This window comes from Cydia strobilella, chromosome 19, assembly GCF_947568885.1.
Source record: "Cydia strobilella chromosome 19, ilCydStro3.1, whole genome shotgun sequence".
NCBI classification, from domain to species: Eukaryota; Metazoa; Arthropoda; class Insecta; order Lepidoptera; family Tortricidae; genus Cydia; species Cydia strobilella.
The window spans coordinates 2,704,257-2,718,214 of NC_086059.1; the positions used below are offsets into that span (position 1 = coordinate 2,704,257).

The 13,958-nt window shown below is 38.9% G+C and overlaps 1 protein-coding gene across 1 annotated transcript in view; it reads right to left on the reverse strand.

Annotated features, from left to right (window-relative positions):
- The window catches only part of LOC134750032 (putative metabolite transport protein HI_1104), a 397,448-nt gene that overhangs the window by 353,302 nt on the left and 30,188 nt on the right, over nucleotides 1–13,958 (reverse strand). Inside the window, exons 4-7 of the mRNA XM_063685112.1 lie at nucleotides 6,983–7,126; nucleotides 5,849–6,131; nucleotides 2,749–2,971; nucleotides 667–805 (exon numbers count right to left, since the gene is read on the reverse strand). Coding sequence (XP_063541182.1) covers nucleotides 667–805; nucleotides 2,749–2,971; nucleotides 5,849–6,131; nucleotides 6,983–7,126 — 789 coding nt within the window. The remainder of the gene's footprint in view (nucleotides 1–666; nucleotides 806–2,748; nucleotides 2,972–5,848; nucleotides 6,132–6,982; nucleotides 7,127–13,958) is intronic.

The window sequence follows — 13,958 nt, forward strand, 5'->3', positions numbered from 1 at the left end:
CATCCCGTCGTTTCGAACCCTTTACAGCGTTCGTGGTCAACGGGTGACTGAGGAAAAGCTACAAAGTGCAAAATAACCACATACAAAAATAATGAACCATCATAAACTATAAACTTTAAGGCTGGTTGTACATGCAAAATCGGTTCATAAGGCTAGTTATACAATACAACTATTACTGATGGTACTACCTGTTAAGTCAAAACTCAGCCTTCTATTAGCGCTCTCGGAAAAATGAAAAAATAGCGACCACACTGATTGATTTCTATTGCCGCATCGCTCGCTGTCGACGGTTTTATTATCACACACCTAAATGGTCGCGCACTGTGTGGGGTATCAAAGAAATTTCCTTCCACGAACGCTCTTAGCTGTGTAAACTTCCTGTTGAGGCTTTCTCGAGGGAGATTTTCAAAAAAAGGAGCCTCTCACTTGTCAGACACGACGCCGCCAACATCAACGCCAACGGAACCGACACTGACGGTGACAAAACAGCCACCGGCCCAGGTCCACGACGGGGAAGTAGGTAGTCCCGGTAGTACAACTTACTTGTCAGACACGAGGACACGACGCCGCCAACGACAACGCCAACGGAACCGATACCGACGGTGACGGCGAACAGCCACTAGCCCAGGTCCACGTCGGGGAAGTAGTCCCGGTAGTACAACTTACTTGTCAGACACGACGCCGCCAACGACAACGCCAACGGAACCGATGCCGACGGTGACGGCGAACAGCCACCAGCCCAGGTCCACGTCGGGGAAGTAGTCCCGGTAGTACAAGTCGGCGTTGTATGCGAAGCACATACCGCCTGCGAAAAAAAAAATGCATAACAAAATATATCAGCGGTTGAGCTACTTACACCTTACTGATTTTTTTACTGATGACAGGGATGAAGCAATATGTAGACATAATCCATTTATTCAGGTAAGCAATATAAAATAGTAAATAGAAAGTCCATGCATAGTTCGTGACCATGTAACGCAGGCTTCGTCAAGTGGACACAAAAGCAAATCGGCTACAGGCTTCGTCATCTACTTACAAATGATGTACCTAATAATATGTAGACTGAGGGTATGCGCGCACGAGCAACTTAGTCGCGACGCGATTTATTTGTCTCTTTACGACAAATAAATCGCCTTGCGACTAAGTTGCTCGGGATGCGCGCACGAAAGCGACTTTCGTGTCCGCAACTATTTTGTCTCTCACATCAAGCCTATGGGTAAGTATTTTCATACTTACCCATACTTACTTTCGTGCGCGCATGTAGCGACGTGACGGCTGTCTTGAATATATAGACTCGTACAATATTTCACTTACCCCCCATGTTGCACAATGTACTATTAATAACCCGCCTGCGGCAGTCGGTTAAAATAGGAATCACGATACGTCTACAACTATGTTCTATTTTACCCTATTATTGAATTAACCGCGAATGTTTACATTAACCCGCCTCTATTGTGGCTAAAATAACATGTACTCATATCAATTTCCGTCTTTTTGTCCGCCGAATTAATTGCAATTCAAATTTCTTTCACGGAAGCCTTATTAAACACCCATAGCCTTGTACTTTATTAGAACGGTGTAAGAACTATTTTTTAATGCTTCGGGACCACTAATTTGGCCTTGAATTTTGTGACAAGACGTCAGAGCCGCGGCTGGCAGGATACGGGTGACAGGCAGAACTATTTTATACTTCCTTTGCAAAAAACAACCTTAACTTGTTTAAATTTATGTAGATTTTAGTATAAATTTATGAATGAGGCCTTTTTTCATAGGACACTCAATATTCAACCTTATAAAGTTAGACTTTAGATCCTTTAGGGATTGGTTTGTAATGGGTTTTCTTAATGGTGTCTCCTAGGCATGGTTTATTTCTAGGTATTATTTCTTGTTCGTCATGTTCGATTGTTGTTTTCTGAGCTACTTCGATCGATTTATTGATAGAAAACTACTGCGTCAAAAACAGGTAGGTATCTATTATTACCTACCTAAGATACTTTTGGGATTATACCTACAGTTTTGACTTGTTCTAGCCTCGGACCATGGTCAATTATTTTAAGAGCAACAAATTTGCAGTCTTGCCCCCCTAGGCCCTAGTAATAGAACGTGACAGCTACTAGACCGCGAGCCAGGCGCAAATTTCGTCAGTCATCGCCTCCCGGGCGAAAACTCGTATAGCGGTTAACGGCTATGTATGATGAACCCTCGTGAACGTCAGCTGCCGCTCCGTTGGTGGGTTGAGGAATGGCAGCCACTGAAACGCGTAACACGGTCTTTCCACCGCGATACAATCGGCTGACGATTTTGTTTATTCACAATAGCATCTAAACTATCATCTGACAAAGTATCAAGCGGGAGGCGATGACTAAATTTTTTTTAAGACTACTTGCTGCCATTCCTTAACCCACCAACGGGGCGGCAGCTGACGTTCACGAGGGTTCATCATACATAGCCGTTAACAGTATACGAGTTTTCGCCCGGGAGGCGATTGGTCATGGAAATCTGTTCCTGGCCCGCGGTCTATACAGGCAATAAAAATTCACCCATTTTAACCCTCATGTGCGGTTACCGCACTGTTTACGCAGCAGCGTGATAACGACAATGCCTGTCATCGTCAACCACACGGTGTCAAAAGTGACACTTATGTGCGCCCGTCTCCTTTAACCGCACGGTGTTAAAAGTGACTTTTTTTATAATAATACACACACCTGTTTATATAAGGGATGACGCTTATCTATGTATAAAACTCACCACAATGTCTGACAGAAGCCGCAATACACAGCAATATGATCCTCGGCTGAGTAATAACATGCCAGATGGTGATTTGTGGCTGTTTCTTCCCCGCCTCCATGTTCTCTGCCTTCCCCCCTTCTTCCCCAATGGTGGTGCGCTCCGGCTCACGAAGAGTCATGAAGGTGAGGAGCGTGATGACAATGCCGACGATGCCGGCTCCGTAGTAGCATACTCGCCAGCTCTGTTGAGTGTTAATTGGTATTATTGTCTTGCAAATGTTACTGAAGTAAAACGAATTAGATTGTACAACGTGAGCAGAAAATAACCTATTTTTCACCACACCAGCTGGTAAAGGCTCTCTTGATTGTTCAAAAACTGGTAAGTTTCATTTTATTCACATGTGAGGCAAAGTAATCAAATGCAAATTTTGAGTTGTTTTCTTATGTTTGCTGGTAGAATTTACTTTTAAATGATGATTTTAAATGATAAATGAGATAAATCTTTAATAACACTCATTTTCATTCGATTTGCTTTGATTTTGTTTGATTTTTTAGTTAGTATTTTCCTTGTGTTGGTGTGGTGAAAAATTTTGTGTTTTACTCGGTGGCAAAGTTTGTTTTACCCTCGTGCCTTGAAACCCTCGCGACTCTTAAGATTCCATTTTTCAACAACAGTTTTCGAATCTTTCTCTTGCTCGGGTAATCTTGTGATTATCGGGTATTGAGGGGTTAAAAAACAACAACTTTGCCCCCTTGTAAAAAAAATAACTCTTATGCCATCCAAATTTTTCAAAAACAAAATTTATGCAATTCAAGACCCACCAAAAACAAGTTAAGACATACATTTTGAATTCCAAAATAACAAAATATAATGCGTGGCTCCTTCCCACTTCTCAGCATAACAATCGACTCTCACTTAAATTGGAAAGACCACATAGAAAAAATTAAAACCAAACTTAGCCAATTTATTTACGCCTTGGGACAATTAAAAAAAACCTTAGACTTGCAAACAGCCGTAACAGCTTACTATGCCTTTGCCCAGGCATGGTTTCGCTATGCCATAATTTTATGGGGAAACAGTACAAACTCAGAAGATTTACTAATTTTACAAAAGAAATGCATTCGCATTTTATCAAATATTACACTTCCCGATAGTAGTAAGCCACACTTTAGAAATCTTGGAATTCTCACGCTACCCAGCATATATTTCATTTCATTTCATTCATTTACTGCAATCCATGGTACATAATAGGTGTTATAATCATTTAAATTGTAACAGCATGGACCCTGAATAGGGTATAGCATGATAATCTTAATAACTAAATACTTTACAAAACTTAACATAACATTGATTTGATTATTTCTAAATTAAATAATCCAAGTATACTTCGGATGACATTTACAATACATTATCAATTAAAATAATAATTATTCAAGATAAATAAATAATATATTTTCGAATTACTTAAACTCGGGTCGAGTGGAGGAAACGAGGGGAGGCCTTTGCCCAGCAGTGGGACACTAAATTAGGCTAGTAAAAAAAAAAAAAAAAAAATTTCGAATTGTGGAAATTTGTAAAAGCGCATCCTGATTTATATTCTAAACTTGGAGATATGCCCCGACGATTCGAATCTCGCTTGAGAAATAATTTGATCCAAACCTCGAAATTAGTAATTCATAAAAATGGTCCCTACCCAATGTAAATTAGAATTTATAATAAGCTACCTAACCACATAAAAAATGAGCTGAATGATAATAAATTTTTGAATAATTTAAAGGCATTCCTCGTAGACAAAGCATTATACTCTGTAAGTGAATTTACTCCTGAGGTAATGTTTAATATTTACTCGTGTCGACCTCTCTGCCGCCCTTATATATACGGCCGGCCATTACATGTAAACATATTTAATAGTGTTATTAAGTTAAGTAGTTGATTAGTTTGTAATTTTATTGCAGTGCCCTTACAGGGTTGTGTTCATATCAAACATAATAATAATCATAAGATCTTTTTGTACACACAAAGCAATGATTAAATGAATATGAATATGAATATGAATGAATAAGTATGAATAACTTAACTTTACAAAAGTAGGCTAGGTAAATCGATTGGATAATGTTATGACGTTATCAGTTAATCTCAATCTTACATTTAATTAGGTTAATTCTATAATAAATGATTGAACGTTTAATCGGCCATATTCAAAACGTGAATAAAATTACCATAAGTACTAGGTAGTTTGGGCTCAATTTAGCTCATAACAGGTTATGATAGGTACAAAAAAACTGACCAAGTGCGAGTCGGACTCGCGCACCGAGGGTTCCGTACTTTTTTAGTATTTGTTGTTATAGCGGCAACCGAAATACATCATCTGTGAAAATTTCAACTGTCTAGCTATCATGGTTACAGCCTGGTGACAGACAGACAGACGGACAGCGGAGTCTTAGTAATAGGGTCCCGTTTTTACCCTTTGGGTATGGAACCCTAATAACTACTAGATACCTAATTACAAGCTGAGAGTTGGGGCAAGCTAACTCTGCACGAACTTTGCAAGAAGTGCGGAGTGCCATAATTAACTTCATATATTAGTAGTAATTTGAGTAGTATGGTAACGTAGGCGAACAACCCGCGAACGCGAAGCGATGCGGCGCGGGGTGAGTCGAGCCTGGTTCACATTTGTCTGACGTGTCGTGAACAAATGTGAACGCAACCATATTAAATGTATGAAACGTATGTATTAAATGTATGTCCCGACACAACACAACACGACACGACAGACAAATATGAACGGCTTTAATCCTTTGATACCTATAGAAGTGTCCTACGTAGGCCTGCCGAGCTAGCACATGATTGGCGCGAGAGTATCTCGCCGCGACATAGACTACCCGTCCCCCTTTAATTCATACAGTTAGTAAAAGACGGGTAGTCTATCTCGCGGCGAGATACTAGCGCGTTATCATGTGCTCGGCCTACTGGGCGATCTCGTTGCGAACGCGAACGCCGTGGGCCCGCCGCGCCGCTTCGCTCCGCGCACGCGAGTTGTTCGCTTACGTAAGAAAGACGCAGCGTAACACTTCCACACTTTACCATTGCAAAGTTAGGTTAATAAAGTTCAACTCACCAATCCCCAAGCATTCAATTCAGGTATATACCTTCCAACAGGGAAAGCGATACCATATCCCCCATAGATCCCCCAGTTGAAGATTGACAGCACCAACGCCCTCTGGTGTTCCGGAAACATGTCAGTCAGGATGCCAGTAGCCAGTGGGTTACATCCTGACTCGCCGGCAGCCATGATCATCCTGAGGACTACTAGGTGCCAGTATTCTTTGACGGCCCCCATCAAGATTATGGCGATGACGAAGACTAGAGTGCAGTAGGAGAGGATTTTGGCGCGATTGTACCTGGGAATATAAAAACCAAATTAATTTTGTATTACGCAGAAACGTCTGACCGATATACCATCAAATCCTTGCTTTAATTCTAAGCGGAATATAACCAAGTTGATGATTTTGATGAGCAAATTAGGGTGATTAAGAGCCCTGTAACGATTTTAGAGCAAAAATGTAAAATTGATAGATGTAGTTGTTGAAATTATACACCTTTTGTTAAGTAATATCTAAATAACAAGTATTGGTTTCTATTTGCACGTCTTCTCATCTTGCCTTTTAATAATGAGGTCGCGAGCGTGCGTCAAAAATAAAGGTGCATTTTTTAAGGATGTATTTTGCCTTCTAATATGTTCTCACTGCTGAGGTGAAAAGTCGTGTGTACTACACGAGATCAAAGTTGTTTACATCTCGTGCGCTTTTAAGTACAAACACACTTGTTGTACAAATAACTATATTATGAATTATCTCGTTTCCTTTAAGAGCGGTCTTGAGCACGTGCCAAAGTAACCATGTCGCTTAAAAAGCAACTATCGTGGTAGTATTAAGGTTCAAATTTATGTAACAGCTCATTCAGAGAACAATCAGGGTGGTATCTTATTTGGAGACAACAAAACGTGTTATCTCCGAATGGGTTGTTTCATGAATTTGAACCATATAAATAGGATGGTAAATTTGCTTTTTAAACGGTCTTGTTCCCGTTACTTATTAGCACTAAGCAGTGTAACCACTGCATAAAGGAAACAATACCTTATTTTTAACAGATTAGAGCCCGAGCCCGAAAAACATCATCTGAGATAATTCATACTATAATTATAAAGTTGAATGTGAACTTGATGTAGACTAACATGTTTTTTAAGGCTTACTTATCGGCGATGAATCCAATGATGACGCCGACCACGGTGAACACAGCCATGAAAGCCGGTCCGGCCAGCACCTGGTAGTCTATGCCTAGTCCGTTGTAGCCCCATTCGCAGTACCTCGTGCCGTTCAGGGTCAGGGACTCGCATCTGCAAAATAGATAAGGTTAATAACATCCGTCTAAGAAAAGTTTGTGGTGAAGTTTGAGAATGCATAAGGTCTATGTGGAGAGCCGGTCTTCTTAAAATTGTTTGTTGAGAAGACCGTCATGGGGCAAGAACTCTTGTATAATTTGAATACGTACATCGCTCAGACTAAGCGCTGGTGGCCTAGCGGTAAGAGCGTGCGACTTGCAATCCGGAAGTAGCGGGTTCAAACCCCGGCTCGTACCAATGAGTTTTTCGGAACTTATGTACGAAATATCATTTGATATTTACCAGTCGCTTTTCGGTGAAGGAAAACATCGTGAGGAAACCGGATTAATCCCAACAAGGCCTAGTTTCCCCTCTGGGTTGGAAGGTCAAATGGCATCCGCTTTCGTAAAAACTAGTGTCTACGCCAGTTCTTGGGATTAGTTGCCAAGCGGACCCCAGGCTCCCATGAGCCGTGGCAAAAAAAATGCCGTGACAACGCGAGGAAGATGATGACTTCGCTCAGACACAGTCAGAAAGGAAGAGCTTCGCTTCTTCCGGTCTACCGACCTGTAAGTGGAGTAGGTATGTGCACCTACAAATGCAAGTGTTAAAAGCGATGAAAGGGCTTGTAGGTAGACAGTCTTACCTCATAGATCGTTTTCACCATATTAACCTTACCAAACTTATTTTGTACGCATAAAATTTCCGTATATTTTTCAATGGATTTAGGCACATTTAAAGATTTAAAAGTGTGTAAAAATAATTAAACCCTCGGCCGTAACTGCACGATGCCTATTGATTGCCGACGTTTTAATGAGATGGTGTTTACAGAATGCAATACTAATTATTGGTTACATGTCATGGGTTTCCTAGTATTGAGAAATTTGCAAATTTATGACTTGCACCATTGACTTGCATGTCGCTAAGACAAAAATGAAGTCATTCATAAATAAATATTGATGGAAGAATCAACACAAATCAACCTAGGCCCACTTCCCACTAGTAAACTCATTAAGAGGAAAGGGGACGAGCGCTTCTCCAGATAAACGTAGTCCCTATTTTTCTCTCTGAATATTGAAATTGGGGAAAATATTTTTACATAATTTGATGTAAATAGCTTATTTATATCAAACCTTATAGCTTATTTATATCAAAGAGGGATATAATAAGATAGAGCGGTACTGTCATAGTAAATTTTGTAACCACAGAAAATTCACTGCCATCTATCGATACAGTTTAAAACTAAAAATGAAGATTTATAAAAATACGATAAAATGTATTTAAATATGGATAAATGATTTTTTTATTTGCATTAATTATTTTTATATGATTTGACCCATGTCCTTTCACTGATATGCGTTAAAATTGTTAAATAACAAACGAAACAGTCAACGCCCTCTATACGAGAGTAGGCCAAAGGTAGTGGCGCCATCTGATCGAGAATCAAATTTTCGTGATTTTCTAGGCACGTTTTTTCCTTAGACTGTATCCATCTATTACGGAGTTATATCTATCTTACGACGAAACGAAGGGACATAGCTGTGGTTGATATGCATAAAATTGTGTCATACCCAATGTTATCCAGAGAGGAAAATAAGGACTACGTTTGTATGAAAAGGCGTTTTCGCGCGCGATTTTTCCCCTTTCGTCTTAAGGCGTGCGTTGTGTAACCTAGACGATGATATACAGTGGAATCCACGTGGAATCCGTTTATTATGACTCCGCTTATACTGATCAACCGCTTACTATGACGTAATTTCTGTGCGAAGTTTGGTTTTCATATAAAATTCTTTGTGACGAAGTCGGATAAGATGACTTCGCTTATCAAATCAAACAAACAAATCGCTTACTATGACCTAATCCTAAATCATATTTTCATGAAATTATGTCCGGTTATACTGACATATTCGCTGGTTTTCGAGGCCATCCCCACGTCTTTCTCTGTGAGGACGTTTGGTGCGTGCGGTGTCTTAGTTTTGATTCTCAGTGACAAGTTGATAATTGGTACAAGGTTAATAAAAGTCATCTCTGACAGAGGAATTTGAGATTAATTTGGAAAATTTACAAAAATAAGAAGTTGTACAACTATAACAGTTGAATGATTCACGGTTAGTTTCACTAGACTTATATTGACCGGTTTACCCGTGAACAAGATGCATGTAACTGCGTCGAAATATCGGGAGCTCAAAAACAATACAAAAGGTAATCATGGTCTATATTTATTTATACCTAATTTGTATTATTATTTTTAAGCCTATTTATATAAGTCTAGTTGTACAAATAGTTATAGCATATAGGCTTTATATGACATCCGCGAAGTATGACGTGTTTGTCACTTCCCTTCGATGTCATTATATGAGGATTCTACTACATAACGAATACAGATATGTATAAATAAATACTTATACACGTATCCCCATAACCAACGACCTAGAATAACTATTAGCAGTCTGACTAGAGGTCAAAAACAACTCCTCGGAAATAGGGAATATTACGTGAAACTCTGCGCAGGGGGCACGACTACCACAATCCATCACAGGGTCTACTGCGAAACAAGAAAATCGAAATTTCGTTATCTGACCTCTCTATAACTTGCATATTCGAACGATAAAGAGGCAGATAACTAAATTTCGATTTTCCGGTTTCTCGGTAGCTCCTTTGTAAACAAACCGTCTTGATGCATCAATGTCATATTTTATTATCTGTGAAAACTAGTCAACAAACAGTTTAAAGGGCCGGATCTAGGGTAGAGCGAGTGGAGCGGCCGCTCTAGGCGCCGGATGGCAAAGGGGGCGCCAAAATGGCAAATAAGAAAAAAAAAAAGTTTTAAAAGACGCGAGTGTGACGCGGGCCCAAAATTGCTTTTGGGTAAAAAGCTTCAACGAAGGGCGCCAAAACCCGATTTCGCTCTACCCTGATCAAGGACTCGAGCCGGCACCGAGTTTAATGCACAGTATATAATAAGTTACTCTATGGCTGGCGATAACGATAAGTGCTAGTGCTGCACATTGGCGGCAGAACATTGCAGTAATACCCCCTATTGTGGGAAGCTATTTAACTCTGCAATGACAAAGTGTGAAATGTCGTGTATTCTTCGAACCATGGCTTGGACAATATATTGAGTCTATGCATGACGTTATAGATTTCTTCACTGTGATTAGTGATTAATTAAATATCGACTCAAGTGTTATCGATATCGATATGACGCAATTTCTAAATCATAATAACAAATATGACTACTCCTCGAACTAAATTTAACGTTATTAATTAAAAGCGTCAGCTCTCCCATTACCTATTTGAAAACCTTTTTCATTTATTCTTATGAAAACTATAAATATCCAACATCGAGTCACTTTACCAAAAGGTTAAAATTAGATTACTTAAATATTAATTCAGATTCAGTAGGTAACATTTTAAAATAACATAAAGGTGGTATGATATGTCAAAGTTTATCAATATCATATTAAATCACATTTACAAACGGGTCTATCGCGAATTTATTTGGGTACATTTATTTACCGACGTTTCGACACAGATTTCACTGGTCGTGGTCGCGGCTAACTGACGTCCCAGCAAAATGTCAAAACAGAGATTTGTGTGACTACCCCACGAAAAGTGCATTTATCGATATGGACTTATAAAGCAACTTTCATTTGCCATCGCACTATGTACTTAACGTCAATCCAAAATTGCCCCAGTCACACCGGGCTATGTGCATGAATCATCATACATTGTACAAAATCTCCATCAGATGGTATACGGCTTCCTCGTGTAAGTCTGAATTTGAGATTTCCTAAAATACTCGTACGGTACGTCTGAAATTATGGGTCTGAAAATATTTTTATTATAATTGGTGATCTAAAGCTATGCTTAAATAAATAACACCAATTAGGTATGTAACAGCGCCGTACTTCCTAGTTTTTTGCAGTTCTTAACCCGGATTAGATAATAACTGTGACAGTATGTCCTTGTCGCCATTTTGTCGAGTTTTTGTCATCCTTAGGAATCGGTATGTACCTACTTAAAGGCTTATTATAGGCACTAAGTATAATGTAATAGATATTATGAAATACCTCGTTATGTTTTGCTCTTTTTTGCCGGTTTTAAAATGCTATTTAAGCGATTACTAAAAAAACTCGTTAATTCGTTATATCTTGTATTGTTTAAAAATAATTGGTTGTAAGAAATAAACGTCTTGAATAGGGAATGCAAAACCGGTTTTTATTTGTATGAAAAATCGTTTAATATTCGGTTATTAACCGATTTTACCATACAATTAAAATCCGGTTTTATATTCCCTAGTCTTGAATAAGTGTTTGTGTTCTTCAGTGAAGTGATAGATTTTAAAGACACGAAAATTAATAAAAAGCACAAAAAGTATAATATATTATATAAAACAGTTCCGTTACTTCGGACGGACAACGCCTAGTCCAGTTTAGGTACATATTCTTTAAATATTATCGATCTTCGTTAAAAAAAATTTTTCAACCCTGGGGTGAAAATATAGGATTAAATGGTTTTAACTTCTACGTGGATCTGAATATCGATGTCAATAAATTCTAAACTAAGTTTACCATTGACTTCCTACACTTACTTAGCTACCTACACATAAAATGACCCTTTATACATCGGAATATTTGTCTTAATTTCAAATCAACCCCCCTTGAAGCTTCATAACATAAGCAATAATAAACTATATGGCATTGGCCCAATTGATCGTAATCAAAGGAACGCATCAACATCACAGCGGTTCGCTCTGAACATCAATTTATATTAATTGTGGCAAATGATTCAGTGAATGCTTGCAATTTCAGAAAGAAGATGTACAGAAACAATTCAGTAGTACTTGACGTATTATTGAGTGAAACTTAATACACTCATGAACAAATTTAGATGAACGCAAAAAAAAGTTGAATTCTCCTCCTTGGATCGGTTTCTTCATCACTGAGGGTCGTTTAGTTACTCATTTTGAAATTACTTTAGGTGCTGTAATCCAGCAATTAAAACTTTTTTTGCGTTTCTCTACATTTGTCCATGAGTATAAGTTGTATGAGTTAATATTTTCTTCGGGTTGGTGTGGTGAACAATTTAGTGTTTTATTCGGTGGCAAAATTTGTTTAACCCTCGTGCTGTGAAACCCTCGCAATGCTCAAAATTCCACTTTTCGAACCACTCGCTTGCTCGGGTATCAATATTAGCACGAGCGGTTAAACAACAACTTTGCCCACTTGTAAACCAAAAATAATTATTTTCCTTTCGATGTTGGCGGTAAACCCTCTTCTCCGCCGCGATCAATAAAGCCTCCCCAGGTTGCAATGTGACGTCAGCGACGTCACAATGACATCATTTACACGTCATAATGACGTAACGGACGTTATAATGACGTATAAATGACGTCATTGTGACGTCGTTGACGTCACATTGCAACCTGGGGAGGCTTTCTTGATCGCGGCGGAGAAGAGGGTTTACCGCCAACATCGAAAGGAAAATAATTATTTATTTTGTTTATAATGACGTATAAATGTTACCTGGGTCATGAAGTCATGAAAGCTATTTTTTTCTTACTAGAGATATTTCTTACTTCACTGCCAAGTAAGTTATATAATATTACGGATACCTTGGTATCAAATGCATAAATCGCAATACAATACTCTAGTTGCACTTTTTTTTGCCTTAGCGCTAAAAAAACTCGTCTAAAAACTGTAAACGACATAATATTAACTAGATTTTATAATGGCTATATGGAACGTTTAAAGGTTTCCTTATTGGCTAGTTTTTGTTGAATTTGCAGTATTTCAGATACTAAGCAATTTAAGTTAAATTGTATCTGCAAAGAAAATAGGTAGAATCGTGAGGCAACTGTATCCACTGGGTAAAATTGTATTGATTCTCACTGTATTGCCTAACATTAACATGAACACATACAATTTATGGCTTATGATTATGAAATAAGTAAAAAAAGCTCAGGCAACTAGTTTTTTTGTCCTTAGCATTTTTTTCGAGAATGAGTTTTACCGAGGTTTGAACCCACGATTTTTGACCACCATACACATATTATGAAAGATTAACCTTTTTTGACGCCGTGTCAAACATAAAAGCTGTCACTCGGACGCTACGTCACCGAAGTGTCAAAACTGAAATTGAACTTTATGCGCATGCACGAAGGTCTATGTTGCTCTGTGGTATGTGACGGATTAATCGGTCTTTGGCGTTTGGTGTTCGCGTCCAAAAGGTTAATGGGCACCAAATTTTAATTTTGTTTTTAATATCTGCGGTGGCCGAGTGGATCTGGCGTCTGACTTTCAATCGGAAGGTCGCGGGTTAAAATCCTGTCTAAACCAATGAGTTTTTCCGGAACTTATGTACGGAATATCATTTGATATTTACCTACCACTAGTTTTTCGGTGAAGGAAAACATCGCGAGGAAGCCTGCATACATCCGCGAAGAAATTCAAAGGTTATGCGAAGTCCCCAACCCGCATTTGGCCTAGCGTGGGGACTATAGCCCAATCCCTCTCGCACATGAGAGGAAGCCTGTGCCCAGCGGTGGGACGTATATAGGCTGAAATATTATTATATTATATTATTTTATTTAGTTTCTGATTACATTATCACTTGTTACGCTGGCTATTTGAAAACTGACTCGCAGCAGCTTTTAATTTATAATCCGACGCTTTCCTATGGCCACCATGTAAGGGGTTTTGTTTAGTTGCACCTTTACCACAGGGCGGACACGCTATACATCAAAAATCACTTGCGTTTCTATGTGTGAACGGCACGTCTGTACACGCGGCATGCGTCATTGTGTAATTAGCTTAAAAACAGTACAGAGCGGTCGGCAAAAGGT